This window comes from Tachypleus tridentatus, chromosome 13 (genome assembly GCF_004210375.1).
Source record: "Tachypleus tridentatus isolate NWPU-2018 chromosome 13, ASM421037v1, whole genome shotgun sequence".
Lineage (NCBI taxonomy): Eukaryota > Metazoa > Arthropoda > Merostomata > Xiphosura > Limulidae > Tachypleus > Tachypleus tridentatus.
The window spans coordinates 117,889,788-117,914,458 of NC_134837.1; the positions used below are offsets into that span (position 1 = coordinate 117,889,788).

Sequence of the window (24,671 nt, forward strand, 5' to 3'; positions counted from 1 at the left end):
ACACACGTCACATTTCAGTGTTATACTTACCACTACTACTGTGTTTTTTTTTTCTATAATTATTTTAGTTATGATAGTATTCGAAGCATTTGCAGGGTTATGTGTGCCTTAATGGTCACTTTGAAATCTTTAGAATTACCATGCTGGCCTGCGGAAGGTCTGAGGTTCGAGATGTGATATTGCTTGACACGCTGTAAATGCGTTATGAAAGTAATAGTCAATCATGATATACGGTTCAAAAGCCGAACAAATCCTCCACCTCTGGTTAATATTTCTAAAGTAATGAATTGTTATAATTAGACCACAGGACTGACCTGGCACCTTAGTTGTTTTTTTTCGCATAAAATGCTGTTCAAGTTAAATTTAGAACTTTTCATAGTAGTTTCGTTACGCTAAATTTAATATGCTTTCTATATTGTATACCTTCTTCATCGTGGCTGTAGTGGTGTTATGACAGCCTGATCGTAAACAGAATGTAATTGTACAATCCAAATCACGTCAAGCATGTTTAGTGATGTAAACTTTTAATGGAACTTTTTAGTTTCGCTGTATAACTTGAGATAACAGTGGTTCATTTTTGTGTACGTACGCCGACGGTGTTAATGGTGTTCAGCTGGTTCATTTTCACAGACAATATCAGAGACTTAAGAAACAAGATTATTTGAATGATTTAAAAGTTCAACCCTTTAATTCATCTTTTGCAGTAACATAAAGTTACAGGTTTTTAAACCCGAAATATATATATTTGGTTTTAAATTATTTAGTAATACGTTGTTTGTTACAAGTAACTTCTGGAGCCACTAGAGGGCGATGGTCAAGGCTTAGAACAGTCGATGAAGGTAACGCCCTATCGAGTTTGGATCGTTGCAATCAGGCAGTCGTTGTCCACGCGAAATGATACATTCTTCGGCACACTGCTGACCCATAAAGTATCCTCCGTACATTTTCTTACACTGACCACAGTTTCTAAAAAAAAAAAGGAACATAAGATGCTTAAGGTGACTTAAAGATGACATATTTTCAAAACGGACATGACTTGAATGGGATACTTCTGAAATAAATGCCCACCAGTGACTTTTAATAAAAACACTTGGTGATGAAGCTGACCAAAAAGTGAGCTCGTGCTGGACTTACAAAGACCAGGTTGAATGATTTTGTGGCTAGTGACTTGCTGCCAAATTTTGACAAGTTAATTTCTGTATTCGTTGACTTCAATAAACTTTTTTATTGATAAGTTATTGGCGTTTCAGAGTTCTAGAAATGTTTGTGACCCTCGAGCCAAAAGGGTCGGGAAACTATGGTGTAGTGACCAACATAAAACACTCACAAAACTTGTGTAATTAATAACTTTAAATAAATAATAAAATAACAAACAGCTTATCTGCATTCGTAACTATATGAACAAAACATTGGTGTAACAAACGATAAGTTTGTGAAACGTTACGAGTATCGAAATCGGGTTTTTAGTGTCGTAAGCCCTCAGACTAGCCGCTGAGATACTGGGGCCTAAATTTATTTATAAGTAGAATTTCTAGAATAGAAATAGAATATACTGGCCACTCGGACTCAGCCTGTTCTCACGTTGATTGTTACAGTCTAAGTTATCAAAAACTAGGTTATACTGTTTGAGGTTTTATACCAGCTGGCTTGAGTAACTTTCACCATGAGTCTTAACGATCAATAAAATGTGTTTGTATCTAGTGTTGTGTGTCGAGAAGCAAAAACACAAAATGTAAAACCGTAAATGTGTATGTATCATCTTCCCATGGACAAAACAAATCTGCAATAGGTTACACATAAAAAAAAGAAAATTGAAATAAATATGTAATCTTAAAAAATAATTAATAATGGGTATTTTTAAAAAGGGGAGATTCGTTAATTATACCAAAAGAACTTATAAAACTTCAAAATTAATTTTATTTCGATTGATTCTTGGATTAGTGCTGGACGGAGGTGAGCATATCGTAGGACAAGAACTTGAAGATGATAAATGGAATAATTAATTTGTTCAAATATTTTAGAATATTTGGTTGTAGTAACGAAGCTGTATAAATATAGTAGTAGTGTGTGTTGTATATACATGTATCTACTTCGCAGGGTGTGGATGAATCTTTTCCAAAACTGATGTGTAGGTATATGAGGGTATATAGAAAATTTCAGTTTTGTGTTTCTGCTATTGCCTCATCTTCTCTGGATATATTTTTACCAACTTTAGTTTGAAGATTTGTTGGGTCCGTCGAAAGATACAAACAGCTTTGCGGTTTCACATTTTGTTTTGCAGTTTTTATAGGCTTTTTTTTTTTTACAGTTATATGTAAAGGGAGCAACTTTTCATGTCATAAGATAACATTTCATTAAACATGAATTTACATAAGTTTCGTCCAGGGGACGGGGTATCCCAGCGAGTAATACAATAAATTAAGCATGTAAACGTACGGCTGAAATGACTAGTTACAGAAGAGGATGACTTTTGACCCTTGACAACGGTACAGGGGAAGTATTTCACCTCTGACAGTTGTACTTACAACTTGTGTTTCACATAATGGTTTATGGCACTAAAGGTGTTTTATGGAACACGTCACCAACAGTACTGTCCTGTGTTATGATGTGAAGGTTGTCAGAAAACACAAGTTATTTGGTTATTGGTAAGTGTTATGGTGTGAAAGTTGTCAAACAACACAAGTTATTTGGTTATTCGTAAGTGTTATTTGGTGGTCTTTATGATTAGTGACAGTAGAAGTGTGTTTTGAAACGAGGCTAGACACGTGTTGTTGGAGTCTAAGTTGTCCAAACTCGTTACAGGTTACAACTGACCAACAGATTTTATTTTCCTGAACCCTACAGAGTACATATTAATATACCGGATTCTCACGTTCATCCTAGAACAAATTAATACAATGGGTAAGCAGGTGATGGTTACTAACGGAATGAACTCTAGGGACGTGAATAAAGTATTTTCTGTGTGTATATCAAGCCCCACGTGGCTGCTTTCAAGTAGCAGTGAGAGTGCAGATAAATATTTCAGGACCTCTTCCATTTTAAGTCCCCCTCTTAAGTTTGTTTGTTTGTTTTGAATTTCGCGCAAAGCTACTCGAGGGCTATCTGCGCTAGCCGTCCCTAATTTAGCAGTGTAAGACTAGAGGGAAGGCAGCTAGTCATCGCCACCCACCGCCAACTCTTGGGCTACTCTTTTAGCAATGAATAGTGGGATTGATATTGTTATAACACCTCCCACAGCTGAAAGGGCGAGCATATTTTGGTGCGACCGGGATTCGAACCCGCGACCCTCGGATTACGAGTCGTACGCCTTAACACGCTTGGCCATGCCGGGACTCCCTCTTAAGTAAAACCATTTTTGTGGTCCTTAACACATCAGTCTGATATTTTTTACTCAGTGGATATTAATACAAGTTTATTTGCAATATTATCTTATTGTGTCTTTCCTTCCAGCAAAGATGAACAGGCTAATACTGCGATGGACATTCTACTTCCACCATATATAACACACTGCTTTAAAAATAACGTTAGGTGTCTACTTTATATATCACTGAATATCCTCAGTTACGGGGCATTATTTAAGATCTACCTTTAACACTGCAATCATTATTAATATCAAATCTAATTTAAAAACAAACAAACACGAACACTTACACAACGCACGTTCCAACAGATCTTGAAACAACGCCTTCTGATGCCACGGTTAGAAAGACAAATACAACCAGTTGTATGTAGACAGGACACATGTTCATGTTTTGTGTCTATTGGTCCCAGTTGTGTAATGACGTAGCTACAATACAACAATGAAGATATAGAATAAACTTAGAAAGTATCCAAACATTAAACTACGTTAAAATGGGGTAGACAATAAACTTAGGAAGTATCCAAACAATAAACTACGTTAAAATGGGGTAGAGAATAAATTTAGGAAGTATCCAAACATTAAACTACGTTAAAATGGGGTAGACAATAAACTTAGGAAGTATCCAAACAATAAACTACGTTAAAATGGGGTAGAGAATAAATTTAGGAAGTATCCAAACATTAAACTACGTTAAAATGGGGTAGACAATAAACTTAGGAAGTATCCAAACAATAAACTACGTTAAAATGGGGTAGAGAATAAATTTAGGAAGTATCCAAACATTAAACGACATTAAAATGGGGTAGAGAATAAACTTAGGAAGTATCCAAACACTAACTAAACTACGTTAAAATGGAGTAGAGAATAAACTTAGGAAGTATCCAAACATTAAACTACGTTAAAATGGGGTAGAGAATAAAGTTAGGAAGTATCCAAACATTAAACTACGTTAAAATGGGGTACATCAAGGGTTAGACATTAAACTTATAGCTTAGTGTGTATCGGTTTGACTGATTGACTTTTCCTTTCGCAATAAAAACTCTCATATGTCTTTGTTGTCAAAGACAAAGGTGTACAATGTGTCTTCTGTGGGAATCAGACTCTTAATTTAAGCGTTATAAACCCTCAGGATTACTGCTGAGTTAATCGTTTACCAAATGTAAAACAATTGAACGTAAGGCATGTTTGGAAAGGATTCAAAGGAGTTTTGGTTTAAACTTTAGTGAATGATAAGCGAAGTTTTGAGGAGTGGACGTTCAACTAAAAACAAGAAGTAGAAATGTTTAGTTTTCTCACAACTGGCTGACTAACCTGAAGAAATAAGCTGGAGGGGGGCCTTCTTAGGCGAACTGCCTCTGTTACCGCCAAGCGAATGTTTTCAATGCAGCGAGTGAAGTTGGATTTGTCACTTATATATGCTTGGATAACGGGTTTAGGAAAGCATCGATGCGCGGAAATACCTTTTAAAGAAGGAAACACTGACCCGACGCAATGCGTGGAAAGCAGACGATCCAGAGATTAGATTGGAGGATTGTCATTTAACATAGGAATGGAACAGATTGTGAAGAATATTTGGAATAATGTGACTGTTTGAAAATTACTGTAGCACAAGCTACAGAATAAATACTTAGAAGAATACACTTTGGATGTAATACTTCACATTACCCTTATAGAATGAATAGAATACTGTCTCCAAGAGTATGTCACGTAACTCTTAAGGCGTAAGATTGATGTTAGTATGTGTCACGTTACAGTTAATATTTATAAATTCGGAGATAATTTGCTGTCGTTTGGTAGAAGGTACTACCAGCCGTCTTTAGAATATCGAAACGGTGGTCGTTCCCTAATGGCTCAGTGGTAAGTCTGAATGTTTATAACGTTAAAAACTGGGTGTCGATACCCATATTGGGCACAGCACCGATAGTACATTGTATAGCTTTGCGCTTGACAAAGAAGAAACTTTGACAATTCAGAAGTTTATTTTAAAACAAGAAATTCTAATTTTCAAAGTGAATGGCACCTTATGAGTACGCGTGTGTTGAACCACCAGGCCATAGACCTCTAGAATTCAAATATAACAGGTATTAATTTTAAACTAATGTAATAAAGGGAAAGCAAACGGCCAACGTCACTCTCTATCATAAGCTCTTCCTGAAACAATTGAAAATACGCTGCGTAATCATGTCTCGAACCCTAGACCTTTCTATCCAGAGCCTAACTAATATCCACAACTTTCTGAATATAACCTTTAACCTATCTTTCTTGTAGTTTGTTAATTAGTTTGTTTTGTTAACATATCCCAGTCACCAACATGGTGCTTACGTCAGTAAGAACAGCTGTTAGTTGTTGTTATTCTTAATAATCTAAGTCTAATTATTAATTAGACGATACGTCAATAATCACTAATTAATAGTATGTTAATTAGACACTACATTCGTAATTGATAGCTAATAATTTTTATAAACTAAACGTTACGTATAAACGTTGAAGTCAGGGTTTCAATTTCCCTCGGTAGACTCAGCCGATAGCCCGATATAGCTTTGCTATAAGAAATCACATAAACACACACTCTACATATATAATTACTAATTAATGAATTTAATTCATTAGATATTACATCCATTATTACTTGCGAATGAGTTTTATTAATCAGACAGTACATCTATAATTACGAAAGTGTTTTACGTTTAGCTGTTAATTTGGTCCAACTGCAGGATAGTCCTAGGTACTTATTCATGTCTTTCCGAAGGAAGCTGGATGCGTTATATTTCCTTAACCTCCCGAAAGAGAGCAGAACCTTAGTAAATTATTTGTTTGTTTGAAGTTAAGTACAAAGCTATACAGTGCTCACCACGGGTATCGAAACCCGATTTTTAGCGTTGCAAGTCTGCAAACATACCGCTATTTTACTGGGGGGATCTACGAAATGATAGATGTAAAGCTGCTTACTTTTCAGTCGGATGACTCGCGTTTGAATCAGAAACTTGGCATACGAAACGGTCGTTTTTACTTTGTACTCAGCTCAAAATGAAGTCTTTCTAAAAACAAACAAACTTTACACGAAATCTAACATACTTTCTTGTGTAAAAATAAAATATATTTTATTAACAGAGCTAATGTTACTTTACGATATTTCTAAAATTTATTAAAATGCCACGAGTTCATTGTTTGTTTATTTTCAAGTGTAAGTGTTCCAACATACAGTTCATTCTTTATTTCCAAACACTGAATTATTGGCTGTTTATTTTCAGGTGTAAGTGTTCCAGCATACAGTTCATTCTTTATTTCCAAACACTGAATTATTGCTTGTTTATTTTCAGGTGTAAGTGTTCCAGCATACAGTTTATTCTTTATTTCCAAACACTGAATTATTGGCTGTTTATTTTCAGGTGTAAGTGTTCCAGCATACAGTTCATTCTTTATTTCCAAACACTGAATTATTGGCTGTTTATTTCTTGGTGTAAGTATTACGTCCAAACAGAACTAAATTCTGTAGCTAAGTTTTGAAATGCCGATATTATTAGTAATTCCGTTTAATTTATTTAGGTCGATAATTTAACTGTACGTTGAACGTTTTTCTAGTTTACTATGACATCTAAGGTAACACTGATAGCACCATTCTATTATGGTCATACCTGTAGTAACAATCTAAGGTTACACCCGTATCACCATTCTATTATGGTCATACCTGTAGTAACAATCTTAGGTTACACCCGTATCACCATTCTGTTATGGCCATGTGTGTCGTAACAATCTGTTCAAGTCCCAACTATATCAAACACACTAGTGGAATAATTCGTCAGTTACACACCCATTACTACAGTCTGTTATGCCCCACTCAACTCCCAGTGATAATTTAACAAGGTTCTACTCATGACAACAGTTTTTCCAGGTAATTTATTAGCGTCTCTTTAGAATGTTTACACGATGATAATTAAACTCCTAACGAGTTTCTAGAAGCAACACATTATAGATCAAACGATAACTCCAACATTTACTTATGCATTTGTTATATTTATGTTATCAATTTTATTAAGTTCAGGACTTGTACATAGACATGTAAGCGCACGAAAAAAACAAAAGTTAATTTGTTCTTGTTTTCTCGTTACTTTGTTTTTCGTGTTCGGTTGTCTTGTAGCCTTGTTCAACATGGAGGACAGGAGTAGACATAAAGAATGAAGAAAATTAAATTACTCTTCTTAAAACCGTACTTTCCATTAACTTACCTTAAGTTGTTAAAACCTTTTGAAGCTGTGGAGAGCTGAAAAACAAAACCTAAAGATTACAGCGATCATTGTAATAGGTGGCGCTGTTCAGATATCAACGGGCGGTTCAGAAAATTTTCAAAAGTACATGAAAAAACTTTTTTCATTTTATATTTGAGAAGTACTTTTATGAAGATATTTACATCCACGAAAAGTCTAGGTTAAACAAGGAAAACTATATACGTGTTTAATTGTTTTAGAAAAATATAAATCAAATCAGATTTGTGAAAAGTCCTGTTTGAAAATTGACACGAATTCACAGGTAATCCAGTTTTAGGTCTTATATTACTGCACTTGTGAGTTTGATGCTTACTGTGAACGTAATTCGGATAAGTAATTATGAAGTAGTACACTAAACAACAATCAAATGTGATATTATCGTGTTTTATTGTAACCGTAGTTCGTCAAATTACTCTGTTTTACTGTGGCGGTACTCTCGAAACCATAGTCAAAATAAAACACATTCTGGGAAGAGATATAAAAACAAGAAAATTCATGATAAAAACTGAACCTAACATGACAGAGAGTGTTATATTGTAGAGATTTCAAACTTTGTTACATTCCTTTTGTACCTCACCAATAATATTTAAAAGTTAATGTTTTAAATGTAGGCCTCGCAAAGTATGTTGGTTGTGAGTTCGAAATCTCATCATAGAACGTGCTTGCTTTTTCAGCCATGGCGGCATTATAATGTTATGGTAAATTTCGCCATTCATTAATAAAGAGTTTAATAATTGTTTTCTCTCTAGAATTTAACTGTAAAGTTAGATATAGTTAATGCAGTTTTAACTTAAACAGCTTTGTTCGAAATTCAACAAGCAAACAAACCGTAATTTGTGTATAAAAATAGCACAGAACTCGGATACAAAATAACAGGTATTCTCTGACTTAATACTTACTTGCACCGACTTTAATAAATGGATGATGATATTAGTTGTTTATCAGAACTTATGTCATCTTTGATATTTGTAATGTTGTGTTTATGGCAAAGTTACTGATTCATAGTTTAAAATTACTATCAGAGAGAAGACATTCAATCAATCCCTAATTTTAAGTTACTATCAGAGAGAAGACATTCAATCAATCCCTAATTTTAAGTTACTATCAGAGAGAAGACATCAAATTAATCTCTAATTTTAAGTTACTATCAGAGAGAAGACATCCAGTCAATCCCTAATTTTAAGTTACTATCAAAGAGAAGACATCCAGTTAATCCCTAATTTTAAATTACTAACAGAGAGAAGACATCCAGTCAATCCCTAATTTTAACTTTCTATCAGAGAAAAGACATCCAGACAATTCCTAATTTTAACTTTCTATCAGAGAAAAGACATCCAGTCAATCCTAATTTTAAATTACAATTAGAGAGGAGACATCCAGTCAATCCCTAATTTTAAATTACTATTAGAGAGAAGACATCCAGTCAATCCTTAATTTTAAATTACTACTAGAAAGAAGACGGCCAGTCAATCATTAATTTTAGATTACTACTAGAAGGAAGGCGGCCAGTTAAACATTAATTTTAAATTATTACTAGAAGGGTCCCGGTATGGCCAGGTGGGTTAAGGCGTTCGACTCGTAATCTGAGGAGCGCGGGTTCGAATCCCTGTTGTACTAAACATGCTCGCTCTTTCAGCTGTGGGGGCGTTATAATGTTACGGTCAATCTCACTATTCGTTAGTAAAAGAGTAATCCAAGATTTGGCGATGATGACTAGCTGCCTTCCCTCTAGTCTTACACTGCAAAATTAGGGACGGCTAGCGCAGATAGCGCTCCTGTAGCTTTGCGCAAAAATCAAAAACAAACAAACTACTAGAAGGAAGACACCCAGTCAATCATTAATTTCTAAATTACTACTAGAAGTAAGGCAGCCAGTCAATTCTTGATTTTAAATTACTACTGGAAGGTAGGCGACCAGTCAAGCATTAATTTTAAATTACTTCTAGAAAGAAGACGGCCAGTCAATCATTAATTTTAAATTACTACTAGAAGAAAGGCGGCCAGTCAATCATTAATTTTAAATTACTACTAGAAGGAAGGCGTTAAGTCAATCCTTAATTTTAAATTACAACCAGAAGGAAGGCTTCCAGTCAATCATTAATTTTAAATTACTTCTAGAAAGAAGACGGCCAGTCAATCATTAATTTTAAATTACTACTAGAAGAAAGGCGGCCAGTCAATCATTAATTTTATGTTACTATTAGAAGGAAGGCGGCCAGTCAATCATTAATTTTAAATTACTAATAGAAGAAAGGCGGCCAGTCAATCATTAATTTTAAATTACTACTAGAAGGAAGGCGTTAAGTCAATCCTTAATTTTAAATTACAACTAGAAGGAAGGCGTCCAGTCAATCATTAATTTTAAATTACTTCTAGAAAGAAGACGGCCAGTCAATCATTAATTTTATGCTACTATTAGAAGGAAGGCGGCCAGTTAATCATTAATTTTATGTTACTATTAGAAGGAAGGCGGCCAGTTAATCATTAATTTTATGTTACTATTAGAAGGAAGGCGGCCAGTCAATCATTAATTTCATGTTACTATTAGAAGGAAGGCGGCCAGTCAATCATTAATTTTAAATTACTTCTAGAAAGAAGACGGTCAGTGAGTCATTAATTTTAGATTATTCTAGAAGGAAGGCGGCCAGTTAGTTATTAATTTTAAATTACTACTAGAAGGAAGGCGGCTAGTCAATCATTAATTTTAAATTACTACTAGAAGAAAGGCGGCCAGTCAATCATTAATTTTATGTTACTATTAGAAGGAAGGCGGCCAGTCAATCATTAATTTTAAATTACTAATAGAAGAAAGGCGGCCAGTCAATCATTAATTTTAAATTACAACTAGAAGGAAGGCGTTAAGTCAATCCTTAATTTTAAATTACAACTAGAAGGAAGGCGTCCAGTCAATCATTAATTTTAAATTACTTCTAGAAAGAAGACGGCCAGTCAATCATTAATTTTATGTTACTATTAGAAGGAAGGCGGCCAGTTAATCATTAATTTTATGTTACTATTAGAAGGAAGGCGGCCAGTCAATCATTAATTTCATGTTACTATTAGAAGGAAGGTGGCCAGTCAATCATTAATTTTAAATTACTTCTAGAAAGAAGACGGTCAGTGAGTCATTAATTTTAAATTACTTCTAGAAAGAAGACGGTCAGTGAGTCATTAATTTTAGATTATTCTAGAAGGAAGGCGGCCAGTTAGTTATTAATTTTAAATTACTACTAGAAGGAAGGCGGCCAGTTAGTTATTAATTTTAAATTACTACTAGAAGGAAGGCGGCCAGTTAGTTATTAATTTTAAATTACTACTAGAAGGAAGGCGGCTAGTCAGTTATTAATTTTAAATTACTACTAGAAGGAAGGCGTCCAGTCAACAGCACTCTATCATCATCAACAACCAAACTAAAATATTGTTCATATAAAAACCCACACCTCAATGTGCAGGAAATATTTTGTCGTATCTCATCCACTTCACCAGCTAATGTCCCCGAGGTGTCCTTAAACCTGAATAAAGAAATGTAATAAATCCGCCCTCTGAAATAATACTTTTTCTTTTCGGTAAATATATAATTTCTTTCCAGTATTTGATATAAAAAAATATTCATGTGGTTTTATGGAGATAAAATGAATTCTTCAGAAATCCTTAGATAGGTAGCTCTGCGTATAATTAGAGGATATAAGGTTTGGATATTTGTGGTGGATACTGCAGAGATATTTTATTGTACAACCTGGTGTTTATAACAATAAACAAAAGTAACATTTATGTTGGCATTACATTTATAAACTTCATTTTTAGAGAATGTAATACGTTTAAGATATAAACAAAGAACGTGGCTATTTTTATTCCTCGTATCATTTTAATGTCACGATCATTACATTGTTGTTGTTTTTTCACCGAAATAATTTAACTAGAATTTTTCCCGCGATGGGTTGGCGGTAAGTCTACGGACCTACGACTCTAAAATCTAAAGTTCGATTCTCTGCGGTAGACACAGCAGATTGCTCAGTTTATCTTTGCTCCAAAACAAAGGAACAAACAATAATTAAAATTTATATAAAACAGTAAAAACTATGGTCTGTGCTACGTTTAAAATACTTATAAGATGTTGAGAACTTTTTGGAAGCTCATCCCGAGTTCATGAGATTGACATTTGTCTACGATGTGTAGATTTAACTCAAAAACAATTAGTATATGTATACTTTGGAAAACAGTACACTCTCCAAACGGGCTCCGTTCGGCAGCAAAGGTGGATTATTCATCTCTGTAAGCGTTTAAATACACTTACTCAGGGGGTATCTAAGTATTTATTCGTATATAAAATTATCACGCCACTAGTTCTGAAACGCAAAAATAACGTGTATGGTACAATTCAGTGAACGTTTAATAAAATAGTTTTTTTCGCGGTCCTGTTAATTAACTTGGTCTTGGTTTAATTAAACCAAGAATCAGAGAACAAATCCAGATGAGTTGGAGGCTGTTTTAAAGTGTCACCACCAGTCTGTGTAACATTTACTGCAGGGATTTGGATAAAGATTATCAAAAGAATATCGTTGCTTTTAGAGCAGATACACATTGGACAAACTATTATGGCTACCGCGGGGAATCGAATCCCAATGTTTAGTGTTGTACGTTCGTAAATTTAACACTATGGGACTAGAATATCCGGACTGAGCGCAGGTTTTGCTGTCCAGTGGCTTCTTGTTTATTGGTGTTTGATCAAGTGAATCTTAGGGTCTAGTTGGACAATTCAAGAAAAAACAGTTCACTCACTCAAGTGAACTAGTCTAAACACCGTGATACAGTCTCTGGGATTAACTCCATGGCACGTGTACTTGACTAAATTCGTATAAATAAATGATAAAAAACATTAGGTTTTTGTTTATTTTCATGAAATTTTGGTGAGAAATAAAATGGCTGATCCGTTTAATTGAAAGTATATATTTCTCACTAATTTTGGACTATAGGTAAAGAAATTGAGGTATTTTAAAGATAAGAAGGTGGAAACGTCGTTCTCTGATTTGTTAGCAAAAGTGTTGATACTCATATCATGAGATACATTTTTACTTTAAGTATTCATCGAGTAATTATTTTGTTATTATTCTATGAACTTAAAGTTTATCTCACTGTAAAACCAATTTCAGTTTGTTCATCACCTGCTTTGTTTTTGCTATACGAATGAACATGTCGGAGGGTCCACGAACTTCATGGCTTTAATCGGCACGTTCGTAAATCGGTTGCGAAATAGTTAGTCAAAAGTAGGATATGTTGTCGATAATTAAAAATAGTTTTAACCGTACCTAAACATTATGTAGATAGAATTAAAGATTGATTACGAACTTAACCACTAGATGGCACTAAAGAGGAAATGCTATAAATTTTGAATGTTTGCAAAACAGAGGCTCAGGGATTTATTTTATTTCTGTATGTTAAGGGTTTGGCTTATATTTTGCGCAAAGCTACATGAGGGCTAATCGTCTTTAATTTAGCAGCAATAGACTAGAGAGAAGGCAACTAGTCTACATCGCCCATAGCCAACTCTTGGGCTATTCTCTGATCAACAAATAGCGGGATTGACAGAGGTACTACAGCGCCCCCACGGCAATATAAAAGAAATACATATATAATCGTGGTATGAGGTCGCACCGATAACAGTGTATAGATACAGATAGTGTGGTGAGACCAGGGCAGATGAAGAAGTCTCTTATGGGTATTGGACCAGCATGGCCAGGTGGTTAGGACATTCGAGTCGTAATCTGAGGGTCGTGAGTTCAAAGCGCCGTCGCACCAAATATGCTCGTCCTTTCAGTCATGGGGGCGTTATAATGTTACGATTAATCTCACTATTCATTGCTAAAAAAGTAGCCGAAGAAATGGTGATGACTAGCTGCATTCCCTCTAGTCTTACACTGCTAAATTAGGGATGGCTAGCGCAAATAACCCTGGTGTAGCTTTGCGCGAAATTCAAAAACAAACAGACTTATGGGTATTAGTTCTTAAGTTTGGTCTAAAAACATTCTGTACTTTTACTCGTTACATATGTTTAGGGTTTTTAATTTTTATATCTCATATTTCATTATAATTGTTTCGATTAATATACACTATCATCAACGGTACCTGTCGGTGACAAATAAAAAGAAAGAATAAAACCAAAATTAAACCAATATAAAGGAACACCTTCATACCTATACTAATTAATAACCTAACATCCACCTGCAACGCCCCCTACAATCCCGACCCGTTTATACTCTCGTCCTTAAGGCATGTGTCCGTCAACGGTGACATTCAAATTCTCTCTTTTTTAACTTGAAGATGACCTAGGAAGGTCGAAACGTTGTTCTCTCCTTATCAATAACAGTGTTAATACCCATAACAGCCGTTCTAAGATACAAAGAATATATCAAATTTTGATGATATTTAGGTATAACCCGAAATACTAGTCTCTGGTATATCAAATCTCTTTTATTCTTCCAACTGTTACTGCCTTCACCAGCAGAACTTCGCCATGAATTTATTGTAAGTGAATAACTTATTAATAACATAATTAAAAATAATACTTAATAAGGCTTTTTTGAACACAACGATTTCTTTTGAGAAGTCACACTGATTATTTAAAAATAGGACGTGCGATGAATTGTAATAATTTATTTCACAGGACGTCTTTGTTCTGTACAATAATTATGCGTTAAAAAGTCGCTAATATTCCCCGTATAACAATTCCGAAATTCTGAAACAACTTTTTCGTCTACTATCTGTCTACCTGATCACGTCAATGGGGTTAGCGCCTAGATGGCTCGGACTATCAAAACAAGATTTCTCCAGCTTACTTTATTGGTCTGTGGGTATCCGCTTTTGGTATTCTGATAAAAATCCATTTATAAATTTTTTCGGGTTTATAGGTTTTTCGCCAAGGAATTAAATTATATATGGTAGTTTTTTTCGGCGCGTGAATTATTTGGAAACCTTGTTGGTCTGTATTATTAGGTACTACAGTACTTAAAACAGAAGGAAATTTTGATGTTTTGTCATTAAAGTATTGGTATAAACATAGTTTTTTCAATGCTTATAAACAGTTTTATTAAACGTTGGTTTTTGTTTTGCCAAGTTTGGTTTGTTTTGAATTTCGCGTAAAGACATACGAGGGTTATCTGTGATAGCCATCCTTAATATAGCAGTGTAAGACTAGAAGGAAGGCAGCTAGTCATCACCACGCATCGCCAACTCTTGGGCAACTCTTTTACCAACGAATAGTGAGATTGACCGTAACATTATAACGCCCCCACAGCTGAAAGAGCGAGCATGTTTAGTACGACAGAGATTCGAACCCGCGCCCCTCAGATTACGAGTCGAACGCCTTAACCCACCTGGCCATGCCAAGCATTGTTTGGCCACAAATCAGAATAATCTAAATTCTGGCTCTGTGTGATTAATAAACGGATTTGTCCAGGATGTATTTTCATGTGATTAAAGAACAGAATGGTCTAAACTGTGTTTCGGTATGGTCTAAGCCGTATTTTTGAGTGATTAAAGAACAGAATGGTTTAAGCTTTGTTTTCGTGTGGTTAAAGAATAGAATGGTCTAAGCTGTGTTTTTGTATGGTTAAAGAACATAGTGATCTGAGGTGTGATTTTTGTATGGATATTTTTTTATTGAATAGAATGGTCTATAGTGTACATAGCAGCAAGATCTGCTGATTGAACCAATGTTCTAATAAATTAAAGTACGTCACAATAACTACATGTAACGTGTCGGATCTAAAGTTCGGTGTTTTGAATGTTTGATTAAAGTACGTCAAAATGTCTAGATGTAATATGTCAGGACTAAAGTCCTATATTTTGTAGAATTGATTGAAGTACGTCACAATAGCTACAAGCAACGTCAATATTCTGTCTGATAGTCTCACATGCCTTATTGAGGTTAACGCCACTTTAAAAGGATAAGAAATAGGATTAGGTATTGTTCGAGCATGAATAACCACACTCCAGCTGTTCGAGATGAGTGCTATATTACATACATTTACCTTCGTTCATTTGTCTCCACCCTAAAACTTGGGTCGAACCGCAGGGAGCTACCCACCCACTTCGGTAAGAGAACGGTGGGGGCTCCTATAGCTCCCGAGGACGATAAATTATCCACCTCGGATCTTTTCGTTAAGCCTAACGGTTCGGTACATGAGTATAAAAGCTTAGGACAGTAGCAGAAGGAAACTTCTCAATAGGTTTTATTAGTTAGTTCTCAGTCTTCTCCCCACTTAAACGTACAGAAATTTACAACCGTCTCACTAGATTTTAAATATACGTGTTCTTGTAACGAGATGGCGCTACGGACGTCCCAACTAATGAGTGTTGTTTATAAGGTTCAAACAGTTTGTTAATTCACTAACGATTAGACGTATAAAATATAACGTTCTCAAACTTCGTTCGGTTCACAAACCCAGGAATTTACATGATAAAGATCTCTATCGGTTCATAAACTCTGTTTTCTAACAACCCTATATATATTCATATATCTCTAGTTTTTTTTTTATGGGCAAAAAACAATTTGGGTTGAATGGGGAGGGAGATCTATCTTTAAAAATGAAGATTTATGGAAGGGTGCCGACTTCCCACGATGTGATTTAATTAAATATTTGAACAGTAGATGGAAACCCTTACTGATATATTATGTAAGTTGTCATCATCCGTTCACTGCTTGCATTTTTACACCTCGCCCATACTTGTAGTTGCAGAGAACACCAATGTTTGAAGAAGGTTTCATTTTTGTGGCTTAATACAGTAATAATATTGTTATATTTATTGTTGCCCTTTACCACTAATTTTTATATTTTTGTATTATTGTTATCAATGTTTGTTTGTAATTAAACACAAAGCTACACAATGTACCCGGCAACGGTCAGTTGTAAACTCTCTTTGTCAACCTGAAGATAACCTTAGAAGGTCGAAACGTTGTTCCCTGCTTTAGTTTAATATACAGTAGAATAGCTTAGATCACAAACTTAAAAGCATTTACTATCTTAAACAATTTAGTGGAGCCTGGCGGTTAGGAAACTTGACTCTCAATCTGCGGGTTCGAATCCAGTTACCGAACATGCTTGTCCTATCCTGCCGTGTGGTTGTTATATGTGACGGTCAATCTCATTTTAGGTTTTAAAAGTGTAGCCGTTGATTCAATGGCTGATGGTGTTGACAAGCGCTTCTAAATTATTGTGTGAAATTTTACAACCACAAATAAAATTTAATGAATACGTTAACCACCCTAAAAATAGATTTTATTTAATGTGAACAAATGTGTACATTTCGTTTAACATGTTTTTAATTTGTCACAGGCAATGTTGTGAGTACACAGGAACATAAAACATTTTGTAAAAACTTCTTGTAGACGGTTTCAAGTCTTAAAGCTTACCGTTGACCCAATCTCATTCTTTCTACATGATCTATCTTGATAAATTTACAATACCGAAAAATACGTTATGGATCTTTCTAGTTTGTTTGATTTTGTTTGAAAAATGCTGCCCACATTTTCATGAAAGGTAGTAACCGCTACCTACTTATGAATTGATCAAGATGGAAGTTTTATGGTCAGGAGTAACGACTTGGACTGTTCTTGTTGCGTTGATTGATTTAATTAAATTAAAACCATCTGCTATGTTCACATGGGAGAAACGAGCTCCGGATTTCAACTTTATAAGTCCGTAGACTTACAGCTATCCTATTTGGGAAACGGCTGTTCTCGTATTGCCAGATAGTGAGATTTGACCGTCACTCCGATATCGCACCCTTGCCTCAAAGTGCATAGGACGCTTGTGTAGTAACGGGTCACAAACTCTGAGATTAATAATTAATTATTATCGATGTGTTACGACGTTAACTTTAAAAAAGAGGTTTTCTGGAAATATCCGCCAGGGGAAGATATTAAAATTCAAGAACGACGTCATACTGTGTCATCTCGTGGTAGAAAAATTGGAATAACAAGATGAAATAATAATAATAAAAACATTTGATTGTTACAAGTTCGAAGCAAACTGATGAATCCGGAAATACAGTTGTCCTGTGACCTCTGTTGAGCAAAGATCAAAACAATCATATGTCAGAATATATATTTAAACACTTTATTGGATTCCACTATTTATTTTAAGAAATACGCTGTTTTTTGTTGTTTTTTTTAATTACTGGTGATTTAATAAAATCACCTACCTGAATTTTGAAAGCTGTTTAATTCTAACTTTCTGATATAAAGATATTTAACTGAGGAATTATTTGTGCTTAAAATGAATCCCTGAAATTTCGTTCACATTGTAATTAATTACTTAATCTCATTAATTAGTACTAGGGTTCCCTGTAGCCTGTAACTAGAAAATGAATTAGCAATTGGTCAATAATGAACACTGAGTATTGTAACAGTAAAAACACAAACATATAGTGAACCCTAGCGGCAGTGAAGGACATTAATTCAAACTAGTAATTTTTGACAACAATATTTGCTATAATCTGAACTAATGTTTTAAACAGAACAGACGTATTGTAATTCTGGCAATGAAAGGTTGGAGTTAAGAAATGTACATGGAAAATTCTTACACATTTTAATAACAATTATAAGACTCTAACGATAACAATAACTAGTATCACAAAATTTATACAGACTCTAACAATAACAATAACCAGTGCTACAAAATTTATACAAACTCTAACGATGACAATAACAGGTAATACAAAATTTATACAGACTTTAATGATGACAGTAACTGGTATCACAAAATCTGTACAGACTCTAACGTACGACAACAACTGGTGCCACAAAATTTATACAGACTCTAATGATGACAATAACCGGTATCACAAAATTTATACAGACTCTAAAGACAACAACAACTGGTATTACAATATTTATAAATACTAACGATTACGATAATCGGTTATATAACGAAATTTATGTTTGTTTAAGTGCAAAGTTACATAATACGATGCTTGCGCTCTGTCCAGCAGGATGATCGAGCCTCGAATTATTTGCTTTGTATTTTCCTAAACTTACGTTACGAAAAAACAGAAAAACGTATTATTTAGCAACTGGAATCAGTCATGGTGGAGCCAGAAAAGTCCATTTTTTCGAGAAGTTCGTGAATCGCCGAGGCAAGTCTTATTTAGTTTAAGGACAGTAGGACACCTGTTGGTACATCTAAGACGTCCCATCGACCAAATTATTTCCCTTAAACTACATTAAATTTTCTACATGCACAGCATCTGGAAGAAACCATTTCAAAGGCCAACCACTTTGCTAAAAGTAAATTTTTTCTTTATGAAAATGTCTCCTACCTGGCCTATCAAAATGTTACATTTATTTCTTTGTTCCTATCGTTTTCATAATTATATACGAGAAATAAACGACCCAACATAGCCAGTTAGTTAGGGCACTTGATTCGTAATCTGACGGTCGGAGGTTCAAATCCCCACTCCTCGAGACATGCTCGCCTTTTCAGCCTTTGGAACGTTATAATGTAACGTGCAATCTCACTATTCGTTGTTAGAAGAATAGCCCGAGAGTTGGCGGTGGGTGGTGATGATTAGCTAGCTGCCTTCCCTTTAGTCTTGTACTGCTAAATTAGGTTACAGCTAGTGCAGATAGTCGTCGTGTAGCTTTGCACGAAATTCGAAACAAATCAAATGAAAATAAAGAGAGTTTATCAACACAGTAAAATTATCTTAACAATCTTAAATGCCCCCCCCCTACACTAGCATAGCGGTATGTTGCAGACTTAAACGCTAAAAACCGGGTTTCGATATCTTTGGTGGGCAGAGGTTTCTGCTTAACAACAAACAAACAGTCAATCTTAAATACCTGAAATAGACCAAACTGCTATCTCGAAATTCAACATTTTATTCCCTATAGTTTTGTAGTTTTATGGGGAGTATGCTCCCGAACCCCTTTTGGCACTAATGATGCGCGTGGTTTTATATTCTTCCCACTCTGTCCACTTTCTGGTCCGTCATGGTCAGGTGAGTTAAGGCATTCGACTCGTAATCTGAGGGTCGCGGGTTTGAATCCCCGTCGTACCAAACATGTTCGCCCTTTTAGCCGTGGGAGCGTTATAATGTGACGGTCACTCCCACTATTCGTTGGCGGTGAATGGTGATGACTAGCTAGCTGCCTCCCCTCTAGTCTTACACTGCTAAATTAGGGACGGCTATCGCAGATAGCCCTCGTGTAGCTTTGCGCGGAATTCAGAAAACAAACAAAACTTTTGTCTGACCGGCCTTCTGGTGAATCACAAGTCTAAGAGCTCTAACACTAAAACTCGATACCCGAGGTGGACAGAGCACATATGGCTCATTACATGGCTTCGCACTTAACAACAGCAAACCGTTTTGTCTGATATGACCAAATAGAGATATTTTACCATTACTAACACGTTGCACCTATAGAAAACGTAATATTAGGTTTATGTATTTGTTAAACACAAGATTATTTAATGGGATATTTGTGCTGTACTCACCATGGTTATTTAAATCCGGTTTTTAGCGTTACATGCCTTCAGACTTCCCTCTGAGTCACGGGGGTCTCTTAATACAATTATGTGGTAGGGGACGCACGTATTACTGACTTCTTTCGTAAAAGAACGCAAGGCGACAGTTTAAAAGTTTTTTTGTGATTTTTTTTGTCCAACCTGAGTGAAAACATTACATCTCTTGCATAAACACATTTCCTTCCAACCCGGAACTGTCCGCCCTCGCCCTTTGCCCCTTACGAAGTTCTCTTGGCGTATAATAAAATAATAATACCATGCACGCGCTGCGTGGCTGACACGAGGAAAGCGTCTTTACTACTGAAATAGGTCACAAACATCGGCGCTCCCATCATGTATTCGTTTGATCCGTGACAAGAAACTAGTCCAAGAAACGTTTTCATCCGTTGTGGATTTGAAACATCACGTAATGATTCGGATAATAATTTAGTTTTATTAATGTGGAAATGTAGATGTATATTTAATTCACACCACCTTTTGATGTGAATACGTAACATAAATCACAAGCTCCCACATTATAGGAAGGCGGACATCATAAGAAACTTAGTAACAAGACGAATTAATTGTGATACCGCAGTTATTTCTGCCTGTATTAGACTGTGGGTTAAACACCATAGATAATTCTGGGTTAACGTGATAAATTGAAGTTAATGTATAAAATATAACGTCATGTGACGTGGTTACAAATAACTTTGACCGATAAGTTATCTGGGTTTCATCGCAGTGCTGTATAACTGGTAAATTCATGTCAAAATAGAAGGTCTTAGAATAACGTAGCTGTTAGTTTTTGGTAGTTTGTCAAAAGTCCAGTGTTATTTTTTAAAACTTGTGTAAAAGGAAGGTTGACTTGGTCCGTTTTCTTATCCATGTTGTATACGTTTACTCGGCTTAAGTAATACAACAACAGCGTATGTTAAGAAAGGTTAAGTGAACTACACAACAAAGTTTAGAATGTACCAATATCAATAAGAGGATGTACCAGTATCAATATAATGATGTACCTGTATCAACATGATGATGTATCTGTATGAACATAATGACTTACCTGTATCAACAAGAGGGTGTACCAGTATCAGCATAAGGATGTACCTGTATCAACAAGAGGATGTATCTGTATCAACATAATAATGTACCAGTATCAACATAATGATGTACCTGTATCAACAAGATGATGTACCAGTATCAACATAAGGTGTGTCTGTATCAACATAATGACGTACCTGTATCAATATAATGACATACTTGTATCAACAAGATGATGTACCAGTATCAACATAAGGTGTATCTGTATTAACATGATGCACCAGTATCAACATAATGATGTACCAGTATCAGCATAATGGCATACCTGTATCAACAAGAGGATGTACCAGTATCAACATAAGGTGTATCTGTATCAACATGATGCATCAGTATCAGCATAAAGACATACCTGTATCGACAAGAGGATGTACCTGTATCCACATAAGGATGTAGCAAGTACATTAAGAAATCACCAAGGAAGGGACACCAGCTACAGGATACTGTGAAACAAGTACACTGAGAAATACAATACGTTTCAGTGACGTCAATATTCGTTTCAGTTTCAAGTCGTTTATTTCTTTTAATATTTCCAGGAAAGTTTTACGATATTTATTTACAGAAGCCGTACATAATTTTGAATTAAAAACCTAGTTGAAAGACAGCTAGTTATAACACCTGCTGTCACGTTTTAAATAACTCTTGCCCAGTCGACTGGTAAGATTTGGCCCCTGTTCTTACAATGCACCCAGAAGTTTTGTGGCAATGTGTCGCGAACCTTCAATTTCGTATCCACAAATCTAGCATGCACTGACGATTTAAAGTAGAATAATTTATTTCTTCTAACCCCAGAAGATAGCTGTTCTTGTCTTTTTATTATAATGCAATATAGTTAAATAAATGTCCTAAGTAGGTTACTGCCTTCTCAAATATTAAGACTGAATCGGAAGGCTTATTTGTTTGTCTGTTTGTTTTCGAATTTTGCGCAAAGCTTCACGAGGGCTATCTGCGCTAGCCGTCCCTAATTTAGTAGTGTAAGACTAGAGGGAAGGCAGCTAGTCATCACCACCCACCGCCAACTCTTGGGCTACTTTTTTACCAACGAATAGTGGGAATGGCCTACCATTATAACGCCCCCACGACTGAAAGGGCGAGCATGTTTAGTGTGACGGGAATTCGAACCCGCAACCATCGGATTACGAGTTGAGTGCCTTAACCACCCTGGCCATGCCGGGCCTCCTCGGAAAGCCCAGCCCAGTATTACCATATATGTCTGTGTATACATGTGCACAGCAGCCATACTTTAGATACATTTTAAAATACAAAAGTTACTGCATATAGAAGCTACAAATATAAAACACTTACAGTGCCATCAAGTGAGTGCCGAGGTATTGCTCATAGAACTGGTCTCTCGATCTTTGAGGCCCGACACGGCCAGGTGGTTAAGACGATAGACTTTAATCTGAGGGTCACGAGTTCGCTGAAAGCGACTTGCTTGTTATTGTTCTTTTAGTGACGAAACTTTCCCGGACAGCTGGGTCCATTATTTTCTATCTGTTTCTATACAAAATATACCAATCTGTAGTGGGCATCTTTAAATATTTCTGGTTAAAAATAATTATTATTATCTTCTCGGTGGAATTTACCAACAAAAATGATCCTCTTCGTTATGAAACAGTTCAATTTAAAAGTAAGTTACAAAGATATGGGTGGAGAAACGTTTACATTGATCATAAGAGGACGCATTGCTTTTTAGTGTATAAAATGAATATTAAATTTTAACTTAAAACTACTATGATTCGAAGTTTTCAACAAACATTTTCTATGTAGTTCCAAACACAATAAAAATACCCAGATAATTATAGTAAAATGAATATTCAGGGTATCTGAAAAGTCACTTTTATTAAGTTCCACGCTCAGGATTGGCATTTAGGTCATTTGTGACCTGGAAGGGACAGGTTCCAAGTAAACCTTTTTTTCCTTTCTGTACTGTAGTTATAAGATATTTAGGGTAGGTAAGTTAGTTTAACGAGTTTTGATTGTTTATATTATTACTACATATCTCTTTCAGGGCTATGTCTATCTTATGTTTTCAGGTTTACATGTGTTTTCTTCTGTTAACTATATATTTCTTAGCTGTAGTGATACGAGCACTTATATTATGTGGAGTTCTGTTGATTAATATTAAATTCTAATCTGTCCTGGGTAAGAAAATCGCAGAGAGTGTTTTCTGAGTGCTTCTGTTACATGTATGTTCTTCATTTGTGAAGGGGATTAGAACCCTCGACCTTAAGATTACAACTCAAGTCACGCCGGGTTCAACGTGAAAACATTGCTTATTTGTTTGTTACTAAATACAAGAATACAAGATGGGTTGTTTGTGCTGTACCCATCGTTAGTACCAAAACTAACTAGGCTTGGCTCTATCTTTAATCAGCTGAAAAAGTCTTGCATGATCTGGTGCTCTTAGAGCTGGACGAAAGATGCTAGTCATTTCAGTCGTTATAATGTGACGGTCAATCCCTGAGTGGCCTACAAGTTGGTTGTGAGTAATGTTGACCAGCTGTCTTCCATTTAGAATTGTCTATTACTTCAAAATTAGAGGTGGCCAGTGAAGAGACCTTTCAAGCAATTTCACTTGAACTTCAAGAAACAAAGAAATAGTCCAGAATTGTACTTAAAACCGACGATTCCTTTCTTTTTGTTTCTCCTTCTAGAAATCCACTGACAAAATGATATTTGACAAGCAAACTAAAACATTAAATAAACAGTAGTCTTAGTAGTGTTTTTAAACACACAGATGCCTCCTATTTCCAGCTATAAAGTGAGTTGGAAGCATGAGTTGAAACGTTTCATAAATACAACTTTAGAGTGTAATTCTAAACACACACGACGACACCTAGCGGTTATTACAAATCCAGATCCAAAAAGGGAGTTAAAACATTAAAAACGAATAACATTTTATCTCTAACATTCGTTTCCTAACAGATTTTAGAAAATTTGTGAAAAAGCGAGCTAAAGCATGTCAAAACTGGTTTTGGGTGTAGAAGGAGTAGCGGAAGCAACCATACGTCTATTTATGTTGAAGGAAAAACAACGGAAGTAACCATACATATACGTCGGTTGAAGAAAGAACAATGGAAGTAACTATAGGTGTATCTATGTTGAAGGAAAAACAACGGAAGTAACTATAGGTGTATCTATGTTGAAGGAAAAACAAAGGAAGTAACCATACGTGTATCTATGTTGAAGGAAGAGCAGCGGAAGTAACCACAGACGTGTCTGGGTTCTACAGCTATATTATAAATATGTGTATCGTAAAACTGAAATAAAACATCATTATCAGTCCCTTCCAGACCTCAAGTGGTCAAGGGTTAATCGTGAGGACTCTCCATTTGTTCGGTTATCTGCCCATTCTTCAGCTCCAGGTCTTTATTTTTCGTCTCTCTCTTTTGTTTTACTCAAAGTGTCTTCCTCCAATTTCTCCTTCCAGTTGCCCAT

At 35.5% G+C, this 24,671-nt stretch overlaps 1 protein-coding gene across 5 annotated transcripts; it reads right to left on the reverse strand.

The window, feature by feature from the left end:
• Window positions 1-650: 650 nt before the first annotated feature.
• LOC143239198 (eclosion hormone-like) lies at window positions 651-22,679 on the reverse strand. Of its 5 annotated transcripts, XM_076480085.1 has the most exons (4): window positions 22,536-22,615; window positions 21,196-21,239; window positions 3,652-3,787; window positions 651-966 (listed from the first exon to the last, which is right to left on the reverse strand). In XM_076480085.1, the coding sequence occupies exons 3-4, from the start codon at window positions 3,747-3,749 to the stop codon at window positions 822-824; spliced, it is 243 nt and encodes an 80-aa protein (XP_076336200.1). In that variant the 5' UTR covers window positions 3,750-3,787; window positions 21,196-21,239; window positions 22,536-22,615; the 3' UTR covers window positions 651-821. The 5 variants fall into 5 exon arrangements, with proteins under 5 accessions (XP_076336200.1, XP_076336201.1, XP_076336199.1 ...); XM_076480086.1 differs by lacking the exons at window positions 21,196-21,239; window positions 22,536-22,615 and adding an exon at window positions 11,067-11,129; XM_076480084.1 differs by lacking the exons at window positions 21,196-21,239; window positions 22,536-22,615 and adding an exon at window positions 4,673-4,787.
• Window positions 22,680-24,671: the final 1,992 nt, after the last annotated feature.